The 24,495-nt window shown below is 40.3% G+C and overlaps 1 protein-coding gene across 2 annotated transcripts in view; it reads right to left on the bottom strand.

The window, feature by feature from the left end:
• The window catches only part of UNC79 (unc-79 homolog, NALCN channel complex subunit), a 148,976-nt gene that overhangs the window by 85,219 nt on the left and 39,262 nt on the right, over positions 1-24,495 (bottom strand). For both annotated transcript variants that reach the window (XM_058162614.1, XM_058162615.1), the window contains exons 12-21: positions 23,001-23,230; positions 22,594-22,765; positions 20,768-20,998; positions 20,359-20,549; positions 19,653-19,776; positions 16,989-17,129; positions 14,890-15,114; positions 10,873-11,100; positions 4,969-5,110; positions 133-215 (exon numbers count right to left, since the gene is read on the bottom strand). In XM_058162614.1, the coding sequence (XP_058018597.1) occupies positions 133-215; positions 4,969-5,110; positions 10,873-11,100; positions 14,890-15,114; positions 16,989-17,129; positions 19,653-19,776; positions 20,359-20,549; positions 20,768-20,998; positions 22,594-22,765; positions 23,001-23,230 (1,767 nt within the window). The remainder of the gene's footprint in view (positions 1-132; positions 216-4,968; positions 5,111-10,872; positions 11,101-14,889; positions 15,115-16,988; positions 17,130-19,652; positions 19,777-20,358; positions 20,550-20,767; positions 20,999-22,593; positions 22,766-23,000; positions 23,231-24,495) is intronic.

The following is a 24,495-nucleotide window of genomic DNA, read 5'->3' as shown; positions in this document are numbered from 1 at the left end:
CATAGATTTTTTAGATTCGTATGTTCTAAAAGATTCCATACAAGTCCGAAAAATGGTGCTTCATTGAGTTTGCTGTTCTAAATTATTAAATTCATAAAGTTATTTTGAAATAAAAATAAATGTGAATCTTACCTGCAATATTGTATATATGAGTTTCAGTGTCACTGGGAGCTGCTGATAACAAAATTTCCTTTCGGTGTCATTTTTTATGGGTGCTAAAATTAACATAAAATATTACAATATTTTTGAAAAATAAGTTGAAATAGTTCATTTATGATTCCCACAATATTTTTTTTTGCACTGAGCATAACCACAATTCTATATCGCTCTTGTGTTAAATGAAGCTTTGATATGTTAATGGTTTTTCTTTATTTGTAGAAAAGTCCTGCAAGGCATGCAAATCTTCCAGCTGATGAAATAATTGCTACTAGATTTGGCTCCTAATTCACTGTATAGCATAGTTCAGAAACCCCCATTCATACCATTTTTAGATTTTGTGTTACCCCTTTTCTAGACATTCTTGACCCCAATGCGAAAATATTATCTGATCCAGAAGGTGCTGATCAATTAATCAGGATGGGAACAGAATGACAGATCATTTTGTTCACATTTTTTTAAAAAATTTAATCCCCACATAAAAATGGGGAAAGATTCCATCTAGGAATCCACATGATATTAGATGTTTTTCTTTCTTTTCTGTTTTATTATATTATTTTTACATTATTGTTTAAATTTTAAATTCAAGGACATTGCCATTTATTGAATACTATTATCTCCTCTTGAAGGACTTAGGTTGGAATTAGGAATTGCTGAGGCAGAAAATTGCAGCTGCAATGAGTGTAACAAGACCAGTAACGAATGGTGGGAACCAACTGCTTAGCAACAAGAAAGTTACAACTTAGAAGGACATGACTAAAGGATGCTAGCTATGGCACGTAGATATATAAACTTTGGTAACCTCTGTCTTATAATAGTAAAAGACACACCTCTTTTGATAAGAAAGCTTATTAACATAAACATGCAATTTATGAAGAAGAAGGATAAAATAAAAGAAGCCAGTCAGAAGAAATATGTGTCAAGGAACCAAGGTGTGATTCTTTGGGTGATAACTTCCTAAGGAGACATCTTGGGAAACAGTGATACAGAAGTGTGCATGTGTGTTACGTGCCCGGTGGAACAGAAAAGAATTAATAAAGCACTGAGACGGCTTTGGTCGCATTGGTGGATGATCTCTGGAGGGCCAGGGATAGGGGTTGTTCCTCTGCCCTGGTCCTATTAGACCTCTCAGCGGCTTTCGATACCATCGACCATGGTATCCTGCTGCGCCGGTTGGGGGGATTGGGAGTGGGAGGCACCGTTTATCGGTGGTTCTCCTCCTATCTCTCCGATCGGTCGCAGACGGTGTTGACAGGGGGGCAGAGGTCGGCTCCGAGGCGCCTCACTTGTGGGGTGCCGCAGGGGTCGATCCTCTCGCCCCTTCTGTTCAACATCTATATGAAGCCGCTGGGTAAGATCATCAGTGGCTTCGGTGTGAGGTACCAGCTGTACGCTGATGATACCCAGCTGTACTTTTCCACACCGGGCCACCCCAACGAAGCTATCGAAGTGCTGTCCCGGTGTTTGGAGGCCGTACGGGTCTGGATGGGGAGAAACAGGCTCAAGCTCAATCCCTCCAAGACAGAGTGGCTGTGGATGCCGGCATCCCCGGACAGTCAGCTGAGTCCACGGCTGACTGTCGGGGGCGAGTCACTGGCCCCGATGGAGAGGGTGCGCAACTTGGGCGTCCTCCTGGATGAACGGCTGTCTTTTGAAGATCATTTGACGGCCGTCTCCAGGAGAGCTTTTTACCAGGTTCGCCTGGTGCGCCAGTTGCGCCCCTTTCTAGACCGGGATGCCCTGTGCACGGTCACCACGCCTCGTGACGCCTCGCCTGGATTATTGCAATGCTCTCTACATGGGGCTCCCCTTGAAGGGCATCCGGAGACTGCAGTTAGTTCAGAATGCGGCTGCGCGGGTTATAGAGGAGCCCTCGTGGCTCCCGTGATGACACCTATCCTGCGCAGACTGCACTGGCTACCTGTGGCCTTCCGGTGCGCTTCAAGGTTCTGGTAACCACCTTTAAAGCGCCCATGGCATAGGGCCGGGTTACTTACGGGACCGTCTTTGCTACCGAATACCTCTCACCGGCCCGTGCGCTCTCACAGAGAGGACTCCTCAGGTGCCGTCAGCTAGGCAGTGTCGTCTGGCGACGCCCAGGGGAAGGGCCTTCTCTGTGGGGGCTCCCACCCTCTGGAACGAACTCCCCCCAGGACTCCGTCAACTTCCAGACCTCCGAACCTTCCGTCGCGAGCTTAAAACACACCTATTTATCTGCGCGGGACTGGACTAGTTTTTTAAATTTTTTAAATTTTAAATTTTTTAAATTTTATAGGGGTTTTAATTGGTTTTAATATTTATATTATTTTTAATAATTAGGCTTTTTGAATATGTCTCTTAATGGTTTTCTTAATTTGTATATATATGTTTTTTATCTGCCTGTGAACCGCCCTGAGTCCTTCGGGAGATAGGGCGGTATATAAATTCGAATAATAAATAAATAAAAATAAATAAATAAATAAATAAAATGAATGCTTAGAGAATTGTGTACCTGACCATGTAGGGGGGGGCTTTAGGTCATCTGTCAATTTGAGAATGTCTATTTAACCAACAAGAATTTTTAACCATGTCATTTCCTTATTTTCTTGCTTTGAACTGTATAAAAGTAACTAGATATCACTGCTCCTTTAACTGCTGAAACCCTTTTGCTAGAGTACTCCAATAAAAAATGCTGAAAAGTGCAATTTCTCATTACTCATTGTCATTTGTGCCTCAAGTGAGAATTCTGGGTTAATTTGCTCAATGAACCATTTGTTTGTTTTCTTCAATATGCATGGTGTTTTAAGGAGCCTTCTTCAACCTAAAGTTTAAAAATGTTAATATTCTTTCTATTCTGCTTCTTCAAAGTGTAACTTTTGCTTCCATTGTGTAAAACTGGGAAAACCATTAATTACACAGTTCTGATCTTTGTAAGTTTAGACACAGCATATCTAAGTATTTTTCTAAGTTCTTCATTGCTGGTTTACAGCGTATTTTCTTGACTTCTGTTTCCTTTACTGTTGAAAATTGATTAGAAAAGGCAGAACTCCTACACTGTTTCAGTATCTTCATTGCCATTTCAAAACTGATTCCTGTGCTTGTTGTTCACTAGTTTAATCTTCTTTATGTTTAATAGTCCCATTTTTTTCACTACCCTCCTTGACTTTCATCACTAAAGCTTGAAGATCATTTGCAATTTCTGAACCCAGCTGGAACATCTAGCATCTTCTATATCTCTGTGTAGGGCTCTAATTTCAGTTGAATGATCTTAAACATTCATTTGCTAACATGGTGAAATTAAGAATACTAAATAATACCAACACATACTGTGTTGGTTCTCCTTCTTTTAGTATTGAAATATAGGTTGACCTGTTCCAATTTGTTGACTGCTATGTTCTCTAGATCTGATGGCATAATTTGGTTACAATCTTTATAGATTCTTCTTCAGTTATTTGGAATAATTCTATAGCTATTCCATAAATTCTTGTATTCTTCTGATTTTCACATTCATTCTTAACACATTTGATTTCATGCTACAGTTCTCTTGGTTCTCTATACATAAGATTCAGAACTTCAAAGTGATTTCTGATGTTTTTCTTAAAACTGGTGGATATGTGCTCAAGATCATAATATGGAAACTGGTTGTCTTTCTTCTTTAGCTTAATTATATGAACTTTCATATGAGCAGTTCATGATCTCTTCCACAGTCTGACCCTGGCCATTTCTTTGCTGTATAACTGAATTTTCTACGTCCCTCTAGCAATAATATAGTCAATCTTATTTCTTTGAATTCAACTTGATGAAGTTCATATATAAAACATAGAAATCATTCTGATTATTGACCCCAACATTTGTGTTGCTAAGCAAGACAGTTGTTAAATGAGTTTTGTCTAATTTTACAACATATAGTTGCTAAGTGAATCACTTTAGTAACTTTCATTATTTTTAATTAGGAATTAATTAGGATTGTTACATTCATGTAAAAATCACAGTTAGCAACATGGTAGTCACATGTATCTGGATTCCCCGTTGACTTTGCTTGTCAGAAGGTCGCAAAAGGTGATCACATGACCTTTAGACCCAACAATCTGGGTCCTCATTTTACTGACCTTGGAAGGATGGAAGGCTGAGTCAACCTTGAGCCAGTGACGCCCGAACTGCCAAACTGCTGGCAGCCGGTGATCAGCTGAAGTAGCCTGCGGTATTGCATTCTAACCATTTCAGCACCATGGCTCTGCCAATGATTGCACTATACTCAAACACTGTCTTTGCTATATATCCTTCCTATAAAAGCATTACTGTTCCTTCTTTGGTTTTGTGTTCTGAGAAGTATCTTTTGAGTGTCCAATTGCATTTAATTTAATTTAACTGAAGTATAAGTTGCCAATACGTAGTCAATTCATTTAACCTTTCAGTATGTTGAGAATGGGATTGGTTCATATGGTCTGTCCTAGGTGCCTAAAAGGATGTTATTGGTTTCTGGAGGGGAATTTCCTATCTTTCTGGCAGGCAGTTTAGTTCTGTGCATGGTAAACCACTGGTAACGAGAGGCTAGCCTGCCTCAAGATGCCTCTCTGGGACTAATCCCAGTTGATATCAATATTTATTAAAGGGAATGAAGGGAAATAAAGTGTCAGAAATGACAAGTGGAAAGTGAGTACAAATTAGCAATGTCTTTCTTTACATTATTTATGGGGTGTATGTAGGCATATATATATAAGGAGACAGAGAGTCATGAGATTATGGCAAACTATAAATTAAATAATAGGTATTGGCTACCTTTTGATTTAAATCATTATAGTATTTTAATTTTAACACTTTAAAAAAGAATACCAGTATTTTCTGTTGCTTCTGTGTGATTCCCTGGGTTTTCTACATGCTCTGGAGCAGATTTGTTTCCTGCATCCCCTTCGGTTCCTATAATGAACTCCGGTTTGGAATCAAGAAGACTGTCCTCTAAATTATCTGTCGGTTCCTTCAAAACAAAAGATCAAATACAAATAATGTTCAGTATCTACTTGTATATATTTCAAGGCAAACATACTATCAAGCACCAAGAAAGTCTGGAGATTCAGGCAGTTCAAATAAATATAAAGATTTATTGTAAATTTAAATTCTCGACAAGAATCTGAGTTAATCTGAATCTAACGGTCAAGGGAAACTTGCGGGAGTTAAGAATAGAAAGGAATTCAAGGTGGGATGAATTTAGATCTCTTGTGGGCATGCATAAACTCATTACGGGCATTACGGAGACCTGGCTGGGCACAGAAGGGGGTGTACCCCTGGTCGAACTGTGCCCTCCGGGATTCCGAGCATTCCATCAACCGAGGGCCCAGGGTAGGGGTGGAGGGGTGGTGGTTGTGATGAGGGAAGGTCTGGAGCCGAGAAAGTCCACTGTGCCTCAGATAGCCGGTTGTGAATTCCTCCTTGTGAAGTGGGGCCATAGGAATCAGATGGGTCTGTTGATCGCGTACCTGGCTCCTTGCTGCGTGACTACAGCTCTGCCTGAGCTACTGAAGGTGCTTGCCGGAGTGGCGGTTGAGATTCCCAGACTTTTGGTCATGGGGGATTTCAACTTGCCATCGGCCGGCTTGTCATCAACGGTGGTCCAGGAGTTCCAGGCTTCCATGACAGCCTTGGACCTGATTCAAGTAACTGATGGCCCTACACACATTGGGGGGTCCACACTGGACATGATTTATATCTCTGGACAGTGGTTTAATGATCTGGTATTAGGAGATTTAGTGACGGAACCGGTGTCATGGTCGGATCATTTTCTCCTCCCCCTAGACTTTCAGACTGCCGCTCACCACTGCAGGGAGACGGAATCAATGCGTTGGTTCCGTCCCAGGCGCCTGATGGACCCTGAGAGGTTCCTGACGGAGCTTGGGCCGTTCCCTGAGGATCTTGCCCACGGCACGACCGAAGAACTAGTTGCGGCCTGGGAACAGGCCGCGGCTGGGGCTTTGGACCATGTCGTGCCTTTGCGGCCTCTGATCCGGCGCAGATCTCAATTGGCTCCTTAGTTTTCTAAGGAGCTGAGAGAGATGAAACGCCGGAGAAGATGCCTAGAGAGTACCTGGAGGTCCAGCCATTCTGAGGCTGATCGGACACTAGTTAGGTCTTTTTCGAAGACCTACCTAGTGGCACTGAAGGAGGCGAAACGTTCCTACATTTCCACCCTCATTGCGTCGGCAGATAACCGCCTGGCCACCCTGTTTCGGGTGACCCACTCTCTCCTACATCAGGAGGGGCGGGATGACCCCTTGCAGGGACGTGCTGAGGAGTTTAGTGGTTATCTATACGATAAAATCGCTCAGCTCCGGGATAGTTTGGACCAAAATTGTGATGATTCAGGTGAGATGACGGAGATGCGTCTTGTCGAAGTTGTTTGGGATGAGTTTGATTCTGTGGCTCTTGAGGACGTGGACAGGCTACTGGGGAGGTGACATGCCACCATATGTTTACTGGACCATGTCGTGCCTTTGCGGCCTCTGATCCGGCGCAGATCTCAATTGGCTCCTTAGTTTTCTAAGGAGCTGAGAGAGATGAAACGCCGGAGAAGACGCCTAGAGAGTACCTGGAGGTCCAGCCATTCTGAGGCTGATCGGACACTAGTTAGGTCTTTTTCGAAGACCTACCTAGTGGCACTGAAGGAGGCGAAACGTTCCTACGTTTCCACCCTCATTGCGTCGGCAGATAACCGCCTGGCCACCCTGTTTCGGGTGACCCACTCTCTCCTACATCAGGAGGGGCGGGATGACCCCTTGCAGGGACATGCTGAGGAGTTTAGTGGTTATCTATACGATAAAATCGCTCAGCTCCGGGATAGTTTGGACCAAAATTGTGATGATTCAGGTGAGATGACGGAGATGCGTCTTGTCGAAGTTGTTTGGGATGAGTTTGATTCTGTGGCTCTTGAGGACGTGGACAGGCTACTGGGGAGGTGACATGCCACCATATGTTTACTGGACCCGTGTCCCTCCTGGCTGATGCTGGCCACTCAGGAGGTGACACGAGGCTGGCTGAATTATAAATGCTTCATTGTTGGAGGGGGTTTTCCCCGCTGCCTTGAAAGAGGCGGTGGTGAGACCCCTACTCAAGAAGCCTTCCCTGGACCCAGCTATTTTGGGAAATTATTGTCCAGTCTCCAACCTTCGCTTTGTGGCGAAGGTTGCAGAGAGTGTGGTGGCATGGCAGCTTCCCCAGTACCTGGATGAAGCTGTCTATCTAGACCCGTTCCAGTCCGGCTTTCGGTTCAGATATAGTACAGAGACAGCTTTGGTCGCGTTGGTAGATGAGCTCCGGAGGGCCAGGGATAGGGGTTGTTCCTCTGCCCTGGTCCTGTTAGATCTCTCAGCGGCTTTTGATACCATCGACCATGGTATCCTGCTGCACCGGTTGGAGAGTTTGGGAGTGGGAGGCACCGTTTATCGGTGGTTCTCCTCCTATCTCTCTGACCGGTCGCAGACGGTGTTGACAGGAGGGCAGAGATCGACCGCGAGGTGCCTTACTTGTGGGGTGCCTCAGGGGTTGATTCTCTCGCCTCTCCTGTTCAACATCTATATGAAGCCGTTGGGCGAGGTCATCAGTTGCTTTGGGATGAGTTACCAGCTGTACGCTGACGATACGCAACTGTACTTTTCCACCCCAGGCCACCCCAGCGAAGCTGTCGAAGTGCTATCCCGGTACCTGGAAGCCATATGGGTCTGGATGGGGAGAAACAGACTCAAGCTCAATCCCTCCAAGACAGAGTGGCTGTGGATGCTGTTACCTTATGCCTCCCACCGACCTGTACGCTCACACAGAGAGGGTCTTCTCAGGGTGCCATCCGCCAAGCAATGTCGGCTGGTGGCCCCCAGGGGAAGGGTCTTCTCTGTTGGAGCACCTACCCTCTGGAACAAACTTCCCCCTGGTTTGCGTCAATTACCTGACCTTCGGACCTTTCGCCGTGAATTGAAAACACACTTGTTTATCCAAGCGGGACTGGCTTAATTTTTAAACTTTTTGAATTTTAATAATTTTTATTGGGGTATTTTTATTAATTTTATGGGTCAAATTTGACGGTTTTAAATTTTTGGCCATTTATTGAATATGTTATTTTAACTTTTGTCTTAATTTGTATATTGTACTGGGGGCCTTGTACTGTTTTATTCTGGCTGTACACCGCCCTGAGTCCTTCGGGAGAAGGGCGGTATAAAAATCTAAATAATAAATAAATAAATAAATAAAAAATAAACTGACCTCTCCCTCAGGCTCAACTTGGTCATCTCTTGCACATACTTTACAAAGAGCACTAATCAACAGATACTAAGACCTTTCAATTTTATCTTGTTTCTTTGCATAATTGTTATAACCATCAACCAGAGAAGCAAGCCCTACAAGAATTACATCTCACCCTTCAGAAAGTTGACATTTATAAACTGCTGAGGGTCAGAGTAGGAGAAGCAGCCATGTTTTAAACAATTGGTAATAATTGTGTAAAATTTGTTTACCATATTTCAACTTATTTAAATAGTATCCCACTTTCACTTAGTTTTATTGTTGTTTGTAATCTTTGAACAAAAATAAGATCCTTGCCTTTATAGGTAGTCATCGACATATGACCATAACTGAACTCAGAATTTTGGTCATAAGTCATTGTGGTCATAAATCAAGTCACCACATATGCGGACTTGATTTTTACGGGCATTTTAATTGTGGTTGTTAAGTGAATCACATGGTCAATAAGTGAATCACGTTGTCATCAGTTCAAATCCCGCTTATCCAACAGGCATTTATTTGCTGGAAAAGAAGTTGCAAAATACTATCATGTGACTGTGAGATGCTACAGCTAAGTCATAAATGTGAGTCGGTTGTGCCTGAAATGTGATCATGCGACCATGGGGGTGATGCAGAAGATATAACTTCAAGAACAGGTTGTAAGTAACTTTTTTGAGTCCACTGTAACTTTAAACAGTTGTTAAGCAAGTAAGTTGAACTACCTGTACTAAAGTGAAAAATGATGACCCTACAGATGTTCCTGAACTACATCTGCCAGAAACCTTACCAATCTAAATAATAATAATGAAATTTAGGAACTGTAGCAACATCTGAACGGTGATAGTAACACCCTTTTCTAGCTATTGTTGAATGGGGCCTTGAGAACTTAAAAGTTTATACACCCACTGGGTATCTGTTTAGATCTTTGCACAAATCAAATGGTATATTATATATTTAACATATGGAACACAGAAGGGAAAATATGACCGTCATGACCTAAATCAAGGGTGTCAAACTCAAGGCCCGCAGGCTGCATCCGGCCCGAGGGGTGCTTAGATCTGGCCTGCAGGACTATCCTGGAAATAGCAATGGACCAGCCCATGGTGCCTCTGCTAGCAACCCCCTGGCAACCTGTTTTTGGCCTGGACGGCCTCCTGCAGCACACTGCTGGCCAAAACGGGCCGCAGGGGTCTCCAGAGGTCTCCCCCAACACATTTCTGGCTGAAATGGAGCCTCTGTGGGCCTCCCCGGGCCTTCAAGTCTCCTTTCGGGCCTCCAGAGGCCTCCCCAGGCCTGTTACAGGCTGAAATGGAGCCTCTGGAGGCCTTCCCAGGCCTGTTACAGGACGAAATGAAGACACCATGGGCTGCATTCAGCCCTCCATGCCCCATTTCCCATGGCTTTACTGTAGTTACTTTTCTAAGAGTTCCAGAAGCGGCTGACATGACAGAGAAGCCAAAGTTTTTATTCAGAAGCCCACGAAGCCCATGTAAGGAAGTGAGATGTAAGGAAAACAGCTTTCCCCATCTGAATATAAGACCGGCTTCTCTGTCATGAGGGCCTGCAGGCTTAGTTTGGGCCCAGTCTGGCTGGCAACAAACAGCCTCCTGCTTGCTGCTGACTGGCTAGTTCGAATGAGCAGCTTCAGGAATTGGGGCGTGGCAGCTAATCAACAAGGGGCTTGTAGTTCAGCATGATGAGGCAAAGGAAGCAAGCTCCTCATTGATTGGCTGCTGCTGCTACCTCAATCTCTGAAGCAGAAGCCTGCTGTGGCCTAGGCCAGCTTTGCCATCATCTGAATAAAACACTTGGCTTCTCTGCCAGTGGGTCAGCCTCTGCTGGAGGTCTAGAAATCTTCAAAAATTAAGTAATCCATGGGAAATAGGGTGGAGAGGAGTAAGCGGAATCTGGAATGCTAGCAAAGTAGGCCCAATCTGTGGAGATCCAGTGGGGCAAGATGGGGGGGGGAGCAATTGTGCAGACCCCACGGGAACATGAGGTAGCTCAGTGGTTTGGGGGAAGCCTTGTATGGCCTGCTGCAGCACTAGGCCCTACATGCTCTTCCCCACTCTGAGATACCTCATGTGTATTCGATAAACAAATGGATTAGGGAAAGCAGGGAGTGATCACACTCATTTAACATGATTCAATCAAACGAATCCTCAGCTGCTGAATGTAATTGGCAGGCTCTATTAAATTCGTAACTCGAGGATTACCTGTATAATGAGAGTGAGGAAGGGTCTCAGGGAAATCCTGCCTTAGCACTTGGCCACCACAGGTGCCCCCCCAAGTCCCGTGCCACGGCCACCATGGTCACACCCCATGGGCATGTTCTGCCCCCACCTTTCCGAGGTCAAAGACAACCCTGATGTAGCCCTCAATGAAATTGAATTTGACACCCCTGATCTAGATATATAATTACAATAGGGATTTTTTTCTGGACACTTTTTCAGACCCTTTCTTTAATTTGCTTACCACCAGTCTGATTTCTTCTTTGGGAGCTAATCTTTCCAAGAGTTCACAAGCCATCTGATAGCACAAGATACTAGATTGGCATAAATTACATTCTACTGCCTTCTCATCTTTTTGACAAATATGGGAGCCACCCCAGGGGGCCTGGAATACATTGTTGATGATAGAAATTATGTCTTTGGAAATGCTGTTCTCCAAGCCCAAGGTAATGCCATCATCTTGTAATTCCATCTGAAAAACACATTTTAGGAGGAATCATTAACTAAGTAATTGATATACAGACATTGGCAAAAAGAAGAGTACCCTCTTAAAGGTGCTTTTAATATATTATTGAAATTATATCCTATCTTTTTTTCTGGGAGCTCAAGAAAGCACACATAATATATTTACTCCACAATAACTTTGTGTACTACATTACATAAAGAAAGACCATGTTAGCGACAAAAAAACCCCACTGAATTATCTTCCATGGCTCTGTGTGTATTTAAATTTAAGTCACCCTAGCCCTCCCTAGTCCAAGTAACTAAATTAGTCTACTAAATAATATACAATAGCACCCTGGCTCTTAAAAGCTCCATATATCTGAATAGCTGAAAAGCAGAAAAAACTTTGAAACGCTCTCTTTTAAAATTAGTTTCAGTTGAATTTCTTCCTGTCAAACAACTATTCACACAACAGCTGCTTGCGGGGCACTAAAGGTTGCAATCCCATATTATGTTCTGCGATATGTTTCACTCACAGTCTAACTTCTCTTACTTCCCCTGGGCATAGAACCTTCAAACAGATCTCAGTTGGTGACTGGGTCAGATGGGCAGTGTTACATTTGGTAAGGTAGTTATAATCCAGTGCCATACCTTATAAGGTTTTATAGGTTAAAAATAGTGCTTCCAATTGAACTCATAAACCGGTTAGTAGCCAATGCCGTGACTGTTAGATGGACATAACAATGGGTTTTCCCAGTTAGGAATATGATTTCTGTATTCTGCACTAACTGTATCTTCAAAATCATTTTTAAAGGCAGCCCCATTACATTGAGTCTCTCTATGAGGGAGATGGGTGTTTAATAAACTATTTATTTGACAAATAAATAGTCCAGTTGTATGATGATTTCAGTGTGGTTATGGGTCATCAATCCTTACTATTACATTTACGTCTTGTCTATATATCTTGTCTTTCTTTTGTGAGTTTACAATATTGCACATGGGGAAGTCTGCCTGATTTTTACCCTCATTACAACTTGGTGAGACAGATTGTGCTGAGACATAATAGTTGTTTCAAAATCACCCAGTTCTATTGTTGAATGAAAATTTGAACACTAGGCTTCTCAGACCCAATCCATCTCAATCCTTATCATTAATTAGATTTATTATAACCACCCACTACAAAAGACTCTAGCTAAATCACATGGTCTCTTATTTTTTCAGTTCTTCTTGTTCTTGTTATAGCTAGCTGAATAAATTAATCAGACATCCATCTATCTGACTTGAATTCAGATTAAGAAGAAGATTGTATATGTAATATTTTTGGCATATGAATGCTGTGGGACTCATCTCTAAAAACTGACATATATGTTCAGACAAATGATGATATACAACTTACAGATGAGAATTATAAAACTGACTTTTCCATTTTAGAAATAAAGCCTGTATGAATTATTGTGATTCAATTCAAGGTATGATTCTATTTGAGCTGCAGTTTGAGATTCAATTTTAAACTGATTGAACTACTTTGAGATTTTATTTCAATCTTTTTATAGGATTCATTATAACAGGAAAACATCAAAATTGAAGCTGCTTTGATAGACTGGACAGAAAATGAAAATAGTAAGGATGATAGAATTCTCAGCAATCGGCAGCACTTAGCGCTATCCTTGTCTGGATCTGGATACCAAATAGAGTCAAGTTTTATTAATATATAGGTAGAGAATTCCAGGGCTGCAAAGTAGAAAAAGTATCCCATTTCTATATTGTACCATAGAAAACTACATGGTTGTGTTTGCTATGTTATCAGGAGGTGGACTTTGTTTTTTCAGAGATGAGGAAAAGATAGGACAGCACCCACTACATTATACAGGAAAAAGCTCAAATGACCTGGTCAAAGGTAGTTCTTGTTTAAGCAATCACAATTCAAACCAACACCTTGTTCATTAAGCAAGCTGTTACTAAGTGAAAAAAAATCATGTGACTGCAACTATGATTTTACTTCAGCATTGCTTTGCTTTGGTTTGCTTTACAACATCAGGATATCACTCCAAAAATCTGGGTGAGCCCAAATGGCAGGATTTCTGAAACTCATCTCATGAGGAAGCTGGCTAAAAGGGCAAATTTTACAGCCCTTTCCCGCCCCGCCCCCTCACCACCACCTTTGGGATGCTCACCTGGCACTGGGATAATTAGCAAGAAGAGAATATTTGTATTTACGTGCGATGAAGAGGAAGGGATAAAAAGAGAGTAAGCAGGCACACAATAGGGACTACACTTCAAAAGAATGCATGAATGCCAGCTGTTTGCCTTTAATGTAAAACTCATTAGTCAGTTTCAGGCAGCAGCTGCCAGCCAACTGGGTTCTAATCAACTAATTAAGAATACAGAGCTGAGCTGGTTAACTTGCCCTTAGCACTTTTTAGGGAGTGAGAGAAAAGCAGCTGAGGAAGAGACAATCTTATTTAGACCATCTCTCCACTCTGGGGTGGTGATGGGTCAAGCCAGGACAACGTGTACTAAGTAACTGTAATTGTAAACACAGGACAGAGAGAAAGAGATGCTATAAAGATCATAAATACATGATTGGTTGACAAAGTTACATATTCATCTCTATTGTAAATATGAACTGGTGCTGTTTAATGCAGTTGATAAACAAGAATTATTTGTATTCCAGTTCAAAAACAAAAAACTATAAACTATTAGAGTTTTTGTTTGTCCACTTCCTTTTCTTACATGACATTAATGTTCACTAGCTCCCCCTTCCTTAAGAGCCTCCCCTTTAGCAGAGTTACAATAAAGTTATACTGTTTGGCTAGCAAGGCTCACCCCCAACCTTGGTTTCCTTCGTTTCAGGCTAAGCAGGCAAGGCCTCTTCTGGATGGAATTTAATTGTATCAGGGCTGTGCCTTACTGGCAACACCCTAAGTTAGTTAGCAGAGCAGCAAAATCAGACTAGCACTGCCAGAGATACACAGATCATACAGACGGAAATAAGGATAGAGATGATTAGCCACATGATTTGATTTGCTTCAGTCTGTAAATCTATATTGACTTGGGTAATTCAACTGAAGCTTCATTAACTAGAAATATGTCTTTGAAGTAATCCATAATCCTTCTAAAAGATGCATGAAGAAAGGTGTAGGAAGTTTTGACAGGAAAAAAGTCAATTGAGCAATTGACTATTTATATCCTGAATGCTGCATCTCCAAAGGATTAACTGTTTTTATTTAATTTTGAGCTGACTATAGGATTCAACTCAACAAAGTTGCCTCAAACTGTGATATGAATGCCATATAAATTTAATAAATAAGTAAACTAAATATAGATCTTTGACCCATATTCAAATTCCAGACAGTATGTTGTTTAAAATCAGTAATTTTCAATCAATACTTATCAATTATACTACATATCCCTCCAACATTAGATCAAAGGTCATTAATGATCCTTCTCTAGCTCTCCATAGACCCTCCACCTAGCCACCAAATTAAATACTTACAGAATCTCATGAATATGTGATATTTTGTTTTGTTAAAATATCTGGGCTATTGCACTATAATGCCTATCAGCTGGAAAAGGTATGGTTTTAGTTTCTTGGGTTTACCAAAAGACCAAGAGAACTCAGGCCTAGTGAACTCTTGACCCCAAAAAGTTTATATACCATGGAATCTTTCTAGATGCATTTAAATAATCTCTGGCTTGCAAATTGGCACCTTTATAAAACACTAAAAAGATTCTTTAAAATGTCCCAAAACAAGATGCGGTTATATTTAGATTGTATTAATGGCCATGTTTACAATACTGGAATGTATATTATTACCTGCTTTAAGATGAGATCAAACATTAGGATGAAACAACTCAAATTCATTTCATCATCGTCACAGTCAAAGTCAGTGGTCCTTCCTCCTCCAGGGGGTCCAAAATTTTTGAAAGGACTGCGGAAAGGGCTGTGCATGGGGCTGCGAAATGGACTCTGAAACGGACTTGGGAATGGACTCAGTGTATTATGCTGAACTCTGCGTCCTGGATCGGAAGCAATGCTCACCTAGAGGAAGCCAAATAAAATAACATACAGAGACAGAATTCCAGGCCAGCTCCTGTATGCTTAATTTAAGAAAATACATTCATTTCATGATAGAAAGTTGCAGAAGACACATTTTTTTCCAGAATGAAGATAGTGTTACCTGTTATTAATAAAGCACTCATAAAAGCAGAAACGCATGATTTAATAACAGGGACATGGTATTCCAAAATATTTTTCAGAGATCCCATTTATGTGCCACTGAATCGTTCCATTCATGACTGATGGTATACTTAAATGGCACAAATTAGGTGTACCTTAAGACTTACTAAAATGATGTGACTAACAGCTAAACTACATTTGACATATTGAAAGGAGCATCTTTTTCTCGTGTATTTCTCTCTGAGTCCTAAGGGGTGCTTGGTACCCTTCCATGAGAATGTATAGTGATGAAGCATCTCCCCCAGGAGTTCTATTGTCTTTTTGGTGCAAGGCAAAAACAATTCTACTCTATTAAGACTTTTACTGTTAAATCTTAACGCAAGGGAGTCCAACCTTGGCAACATTAAGACCAATGGATTCAACTCCCAGAATTTCCCCCTTTTTAATCATTCTTTTTAATTGGAGTGACCACATTGGCACTATAAAAAACCAGACAATCATAAGATGGTAACAGAGAGGTAAATAAAACTTCTCTTCCTACCATCTAGTAGTCTATAGATTTTTGCAGCTCTAACATCTGAATCATTTGAACCCCGATTTCTGCTATCCGGTTGCTGGTTTAATTGTTTTAATTGCTTGTTTAGCCTACTGAATTAAATAGTTTATCTTTTTCTTAAATGTTTTATATAGGTTTAAGATTAACATACACAGTTTAAACACATTTAAACAAGCAGGAAGTGTTTTCTAAAAAGCTAAGTTTAGGTCCTGCCAGGGCGATATAGTTCAATATTTATTTTATAGTTTACAACCCTTCAACTGAAGTTACGCTGAACCGCTCAGAATCCTTTATAGTTGACCATAACTAAGACTGATGGAGGGACAATCCTTTTTCATACCAGAACTTTTCAACACCTACTGGTGTCCATTAGTTTGATGCTTCCACACATGCTATTTGCAATATTTGCAGAATTCATATACCCTCTATTGGAATTTTTCCCTCTATACCAGGGGTGAAATGCTCTCTATAGGACTGGATCACGCGATCTGGTAGCGATTGTGCTGGTAGTTCGGCGATCCAGTAGCAAGGGTAGAGCAAAGCTCCACCCACCCACCTGGGTATCATTATTTCCTGGTTTTAACCAGGAAGTAATGTGTTTTTTACCTACTGCGCATGCACAGAACTTTTTGCACATGCACAGAAGGTTTGTGCATGTATGTGATGCGTGCACAGGCATGAGGAAAGTGAGCATGCACGGCGCGGGCACTTCCAAACTGGTAAGGAAGATAAGTAGATTTCACCCCTGCTCTATACAAATAATATGAATAAGGAATGGTGTAATCTAGACTGGGTCTACAACAGATAGCAAATGACTAAGCTTTCACTCCTAATAATTAATGTCCTGATCCAGGTCAAAGACCTAAATTTGCTATTTAGTGGGTTTTTGCAAAAAAAAAAAAAAACCCTACATAACTGCCAGTTCTATGAAAAAGCATCCTGCCTACTTTGAACATGATTCTAAATGCATCTATTTACAATGAATAAATTTGCAATCTTCAACAGAGAGTCCTGTTAAGTAACCAAGTTCAGTCTTATGCTTAAATGCATACTGAGCCCATTCATTTCAAAGGTCTTTAGTTTAATCACACTTCATTTTCACTGATTGCACCTGCTGACTTAGTCAAAAAATGCATGCAAAATGTGTCTCCTATTAGAAAGGAAATTGATAATGAATTACCCTTCGAGCTGCAAGGTTCCCAGTTATCTCACTGACTCTCGATTTTCTTTGATTTGCCAGTTCTTTCACAGAATTAACACCATCAGAAAACATACTGATTACCAACTGAAGTGGAACTACAATGTCTAATTCAGATAACACCTGAAAAAGAGGAGGAAGACAGTGTTCTCAGGTTCAACTAAAAACTGAAGTGCTAGTGTATATTTTAGAAACTAGGTCAAAATGAAAAATGAACTTAAAGTATGCATTTAATTTAGTCCCTATACAAATTAAGATCTAGAGCGTGGGGGTTGAAACTGTAGTTGTAGAATTTATGGATTGCAATCTGTGTGATGATCAACTGACGTGTATATAAATGAAACAAACAACATGTTAAAAAGTTATGATATTTATGTAGTTACTTACCAAGCACATCTAAATTATATTAAAGTAACCACAATAAACTATTGAATAAACTATTCAACAAGAGGAAAACCTTCTACGCACAAAATTCACCCGTGTCTTCTATAATTTTGTAAACAACAAACTTAAAGACTTGAGATCGATCCCACCACTAAAAGGACCAAATGACGAAGACTGTATTGGCAAAACCGTTAAAGCCAATCTCTTTAACAGGTTCTTTGGCTCAGTCTTTGTAAAGAGCAATCCACATACCCAATATTTCTCAGTCGTACTATAGACAATTACAATGATTACCGTGATGTTATACATATTAATTTTATAGAAGACAACATTGAAAAGGTACTACGCAATCTAAAACCATCTCTATCTATTAGACCTGATGGACTATGTGCATACTTCTTAAAAAAGCTTTCCACTGGAATTGCAGAACCTCTAAGCATAATTTTTGAAAAATCTTTCAGTACCAGGTCCTTGCCCTACCAATGGTCACAAGCCACGATCATCCCTATCTTCAAAAAGGGAGACCTAGTTGAAAATTACAAACCAATCTCTTCATGTTGCATCACCAACAAAGTCATGGAATCAATCATTAACCAATCTATTACCCTCCACCTAAAATCAATCAATCTACTCTCCAACAAACAATTTGGTTTGAGAAAAAAATTATCCTATAATCTACAACTACTACATTACAAAAACATATGGACTACACATCTCGATCAGGGCAAAGTAATAGACGCAATTTACATAGACTTCTGTAAAGCTTTTGATTCAGTGGTACCCGACAAATTACTTCTAAAACTAAAATCCAATGGCATTTCTAGACTCCTACATAAATGGATAGCTGCCTTCCTGTCAACAGACAACAAATGGTCAAATAGGAAGCACTCTATCAAATCCTGTACCTTTTAATAGTGGTGATCCCCAAGGCAGTGTTTTAGGTCCAATACTCTTCATACTTTACATAAATGACCTTTGTGATCATATTAAAAGTAACTATGTTCTCTTTGCTGCTGATGTTAAAGTATTCACCACCGACAATGCAACTACCCTTCAAAAAGACCTTGACTATGTGTCAGATTGATCTAACAAGTGGCAACTTCAATCTCAACCAACAAATGCTATCTTGTACATTGGCAAAAAAAAAATCAAAACATAAAATACAAATTAGACTTGAGATGACCCTCACTCTGTCATCTGCCACAATGTCCTGTCCTGTCAATGACTACTTCAGCTTCAACCACAACAATACACGAGCAAATAATAGATACAAACTCAAGGTAAACCAATCCAAACTGGATTGCAGAAAGTATGACTTCAGTAACAGAGTGATCAATACCTGGAATGCACTACCTGACACTGTGGTTTCTTCTCCAAACCCCCAAAATTTTAACCTTAAACTGTCTACTATTGATCTCACCCCATTCCTAAGAGGTCTGTAAGGGGTGTGCATAAGTGCACCAGCGTGCCTACCATCCCTGTCTTAATGTTCCTTTTTGTTTTTTACTTTTACTCTTTTCATGTATTCAAATTATGTTTATACTTTTACCTGTTATCTTATATATGCTTGACAAATAAATAAATAAACACAAATAAACAAATTAATCTTTACAATCCCCAAAGCATGCCACAACTTTTGAGCATCCCTAATGTTTGGAAATTGAAAGTTGAAAAATTTGACACTCCTTAGTTGGTATATACATGACACTAATGATGTTTGTGTGAGGAGGTTGATCTAGGCTTAGTATGATATATTAATTGTGCCATTAAACTATAATTTATGGTTTAGCAAACCATGCAAACCCAATTTTTATTATTTGTTCAACAAATCAAAGTCAAATAATCATGGTTTAATACATGTGAACCCAGCTTCTGCTTTTAGGTTGGCTTCCTCAAAGAGACTCTTAATGCAAGTCACCTAAAATTGTTACTGAAGCCTTAATTTCTTAAATGACATCTTTCTGTCATAACAAAACTTATCCATAGAATGACCATATTGCTTTCTAACCAGATACAACCAAATGCTGATCTGCTTAGCCTCTGCATCAGATGCTTGGGATAGAGAGCCAAAGTACTAATTAATACTAATAATTAAAAACATTACAAATGAATTAAATAATTAGTAGGATTAGTATATATTAAATTAGTATATATTAAAATTTTGTTGATGCACACAGTCAATACTATCTGGGAACCATTCCTATCTACACACTGGAATGTACTTCCATAGGATGACTTGATCAAAGATATATCAGCACTCACATGAAGCCAGAGTAGAGCTTGTTCTTGTACAGAGGATGGATATCCTGTGAATCGACAGCTTATGAAGCCAAACATTTCCTCCATAGAAAAAGGGAGTGGGCATAGCTCAATATCAAACATTTTACTGCAATGCACAAAGACAAAAGACAGATTAGCAAGTTCTTTAAGATGGCTGCCCAAAAGAGCAAAGGCTGTCCACAAAATTTAAAAACGACACTCAAACAATTTTAATTACTAGTTGGTATATTCTTTGAAATCAGCTCTTTGTAAAACATTTCAAATTTCAAATGTTTTGAATCTGAACCTCCGTGCTCTGATTCAGGATAGCTAGTCTAAAAATTCCAGAAGTCTGAAATCAAAGCAACCCTATTTCAAGCTCCAAACTTTGGTTTCAAATAACACACTATAATTTTTTTTAATTTTTTTTAAGGCATTTTAAAATAAAATGTTTAGAATTTGAAAGTACTTTCTTGCAATTCAAACTTTGGGTCCAATCCAGATCTGATGTTTTTGAGAAAAGTAATTGCATTTTCTCCAAGGGCTTGAAATTTCATATATGTTACAGAACATATTTCATGTCTGACATTCCATTTATAAATTTGCAGTTTAGATACCTAAGGCTTGGATTACTGTCTGAAAGATGACTAATATATAAGCTTCAATTCCTCCAACAGGAATTAAAAGGACTGCATATTGTTTCACTTACCTTAATACTTCCCTGAATTCCTTCAGTTGATTGTCTGGCACTTCAGTCCTGATGGCTTCCAGCCATTCTGGCATAATACAGTCCCACACAGGTTGATTGATTACATTGTATGGAATTAAGCAGAGGATCCGGTTCAGACCTTCCTTTAATTGTGTCACAGTGCTACATGACTTATCCCAATATCCACCTACCTGAGGACATTGCCAAGGGGGGGGGAAAAGCTGTATTAAATGTCATATAGTAAGTTATATAGTACTGAAGGTAACCAGCATTACATTTTCTTTTTCTGTACAACAAGCACTCAAAATATTAAACTGTGCAATTTAAGACTGCTAGGAATGTCCATTACTTATGGATCTAAATATGTTTATCTGTGACACTGCTATAAATCAAGAACTATACTTCTTACCCTTGCAAACTCCATTGGTTTAGGAAGAAGGCACATCACCATGACATCAAATCTAACATCGCACACTGTTTTCAGCCATTTTGTGACAAATTGGGGCTTGAGTTTCTCCACTAGGCTGCCAACTTCATCATCCATCATATATGCCGTGGAATGGAACCACTGGAAAACCATGCTGACAAGCCGAGCCAAACTCTCTGTAGGGGTGTTCTCGCTAGGGGTGCAGAGGCTAACCTGCAAACAAAATGTCCTCAGTTTTTCTCTTTATCTTTTGCAAATTGCGGAAAAACAAGAAACAACCGTGCCTTCAGACAGTTTGACTAACAAAGGCACAAAAACTTGGGGGGGGAGGGACTATTCTACTGCTATCAAGCTCAGCCAAAAACATTGGGAAAGCAATAAACATTTAAACATAAATAATGAAATAGTATGCAACTACTAACATGTATTTGTTCTAATTGGGACTTATCTATTAAAAATAAAAGCTAAGATTCAAAATGAGATTCAGATTCAGTTTCTAATAGAACCTGCTACAATATTCCAAAGTGATCAACTCCAGACAAAATTATCTTATTTCCATCTATGTTCAGCACAGATTATAGTCCTTTTCACCAGTGGTGGGTTTCTACCAGTTCACCCCAGTTCAGGCCCACCTACCCAGACGTCATCACAGACGCTCTGCACATGCGCAGGAGGTTCTGTGCATGCGCAGAAGCATCGCGAGCGAAGCGAGACTGTGCACATTCACACACTCACGGTTCCAAACCATTAGTGAAGGTAACTGAAACCCACTACTGCTTTTGACCATCTCTTATTTGTTTTTTGGTTTAATACCATCCCCTTTAAGAAGCCATTTAATAGTTGTTTATTCTGATTATTAAGAAACATGTCTGATGCCTTTGCCATTGTTAACGGACTGCCATTGATGCTATCTTGAAGGATTTTTGATTAACTCAGCACTTTTGGGGGGAGTTGACAGAAAAGCTTTTGAGATCTCCAGAAATGTTCTTTAGTCAGGGTACTATAAAAAGAGAGTTCAAAGATGAGAAGACTGAACTAAACTTTTTAGAATAAGAGATTGTATTGACAAATATTTTCTCCCAATAGATAAAACCAAAATAAGAAGCACTGCACTGAGAAAAAGTCTTAATCACATAACAGTGGATCAATAACTAAGGAGAGGAGCAACTGCATTCACAAAACAATACAAAGCTAGTCATATTTGTTTGCTTTTAGCTTATATGGACAGAATTCATCACATGTAAGTACTTGGTGGATCGCTTATTTGTAATCCCCTAGAGTCATCATTGTTCAAAGTACAACCATGTATTTGTTTTGCTGCGGTCATACAAATTATTTAGGTTTATTCTAGTCTATAATTCTATAGCCTGCCAAAGCTGTTTACAAAAAGACCTTCTCCAGATATTATGCTTTCAAACAAATTTTTTAAAAATGGGAAGAAAAACAATATTCTGTCATCCCCTCATATTAGGAAAATGAACATTAGAAGCCACGAATTTTCTCTAGTCATAGAGACTTAGAACCCTGGTCTCAATTCTACAGATATGTTGGCCTTCAACTCACATAATCTCCAGACAGCAATAGATATTGGAAAGACTGGCTATTTAACAGATTAACAGAGATGGAAGGGACCTTTGCAGGTCATCTAGTCCAACCCCCAGTTCAAGCAGGAGAGCCTATATCTGGCTATGGGTTTAAATGGGGGTATCTGGAAGGGACCATATTTGGAAAGTTGTTTTAATCTCTTAGATGCTTCTAATAATTCTTCTAGAATTTGAATCTTAAGGAAAAGAGGAAAGCACACCTACCAGGAACCAGATTCCAAATTGGCTCAGAAGCCGCTGATCATGCTTGTCATCATCTTTGTTATCAAAATCTGTGTTGTCCAAAGAATGATGAGAGGAGGACAGGCCCAGCTGCCTCCTGCGATTGAGCTCGTACTCTCTTTGCTCAGCATGGAATTCAGCCTCTTTCAGCAGGCTAAAAGATGAAGAAGAAGACCTAAGATGAACTCCAAAACCTGTACATGAGTTTACCGTACTAACCTTTCAATGTCAAGCAGTGTGGCTTCTTGGACTGAAACCATGGGTAAATCTGATTGGGCATCGTGGGTTCAATCTGGGTGATAGCAATTGGGAAAGGCTGCAATAATGCGGCAGAGGATGGAGGGCAGAAAGGAACATTTGGCTATATTAACTAAGCTGGTGAAGGTTACCTAATGACAGCTTCCACCGTACAGACTAATTCCTCAGCCCCACATTCACGGGTATTGATAGGAGGTGGCGATGTCTGATAAAGGTGGGTCTCGGCTGTTGCCCCGACTTCACTGCTGTGATGATTTGAGTGGCATCTTTTGCAATAACGCACTGGCCTGTTACCATGGCGACCACAGCATCCAGCAGAGAAACATGTCACAACAGCCCTCCTAACATGTGAGCTGCAATTCTGCAAAAAACAAAAACAAAATAAATGTGATAGAGAAGCAAAACTCAACTAGCTGACAGTCATAGAAATTTACATTTAAAACACTACCTTGGAATGGGTTGAAAAGCTGAGATACTTAGAGAGTGGGAAAATGCAGAGTTCAGATGGGAGCTACAGGTAAATCAGTGACATACGATCGCAATATAGCCAAAATTTCCCTTGCTAAGCAAGATACTTGTCAGTGAATTTTGCCTCAGTTAGAGTCCCTCAGCCAGCAAAGCTGGCTGAGGAACTCTGGGAGTTGAAGTCCAAAAGTCTTAAAGGGACCAAGTTTGGACACCCCTGGTGTAAGTGAATCACTGCAGTTGTTAAGTTAGTAACATGGTTGTTAAGTTAGTCTGGCTTCCCCATTGACTTTGCTTGTCAGAAGGTCACAAAAGGTGATCACATGATCCTGGGACACTGCAACTATCATAAATACATGCCAGTTGCCAACTGTCCAAATTGTGATCAGGATGCTATAATGGTTGTGTGAAAAACAGGCACTTTTTTTAGTGCAGTTGTAACTTTGAATAGTTTCTAAATAAATGATTATAAATTGAGGACCACCTGTGCTAGATTTTAAATTGTTACCGTATTCAACAATGGAAAACCAAGCTCCCAGTACCATATTTAGTCCTCTATACTGTTCTAGATTAAGCCGATAAGCGATGGCTTGGGGTTTGTTTTTTTTGTTTGTTTACATTTATACCCCGCCCTTCTCCGAAGGCTCAGGGCGGCTTACAATGTATAAGGCAATAGTCTCATTCTATTTGTATATTTTTTTTACAAAGTCAACTTATTGCCCCCCCAACAATCTGGGTCCTCATTTTACCTACCTAATAAAGGATGGAAGGCTGAGTCGTTACCTTGGGCCGGGCTCGAACCTGCAGTAATTGCAGGCTGCTGTGTTGTAATAACAGGCTTCTCTATTGCCTGAGCTATCCCGGTTCACCTCAGGGTGCTTGTGTGACCTTGAAACTTTCCTGTGGAACTGCAGGCTTTGTGCAGCTGACTGTAGAAAAGTGGTCAAAAGCTCCAAATAAAGTTTCTGAGCACATGCAAACATTTTTAGCTTCTGAAATCATTCAAACTAAAGGTTATGGCCATTTTCCTGTTAGACGTTTGGTGGCTGTATTGTTTTGTGAAGAAATTTTGAAAAGGTGCTTTACCTGTGCCTTTGTTCAAGACCCACATTCTGAAGGTATGCACAGTACTATTCTTATATTAACCTCCACCCATAATAG

Source organism: Ahaetulla prasina, chromosome 1 (genome assembly GCF_028640845.1).
Source record: "Ahaetulla prasina isolate Xishuangbanna chromosome 1, ASM2864084v1, whole genome shotgun sequence".
Classification (NCBI taxonomy): domain Eukaryota; kingdom Metazoa; phylum Chordata; class Lepidosauria; order Squamata; family Colubridae; genus Ahaetulla; species Ahaetulla prasina.
This window is presented reverse-complemented; position numbering and strand designations above follow the sequence as displayed.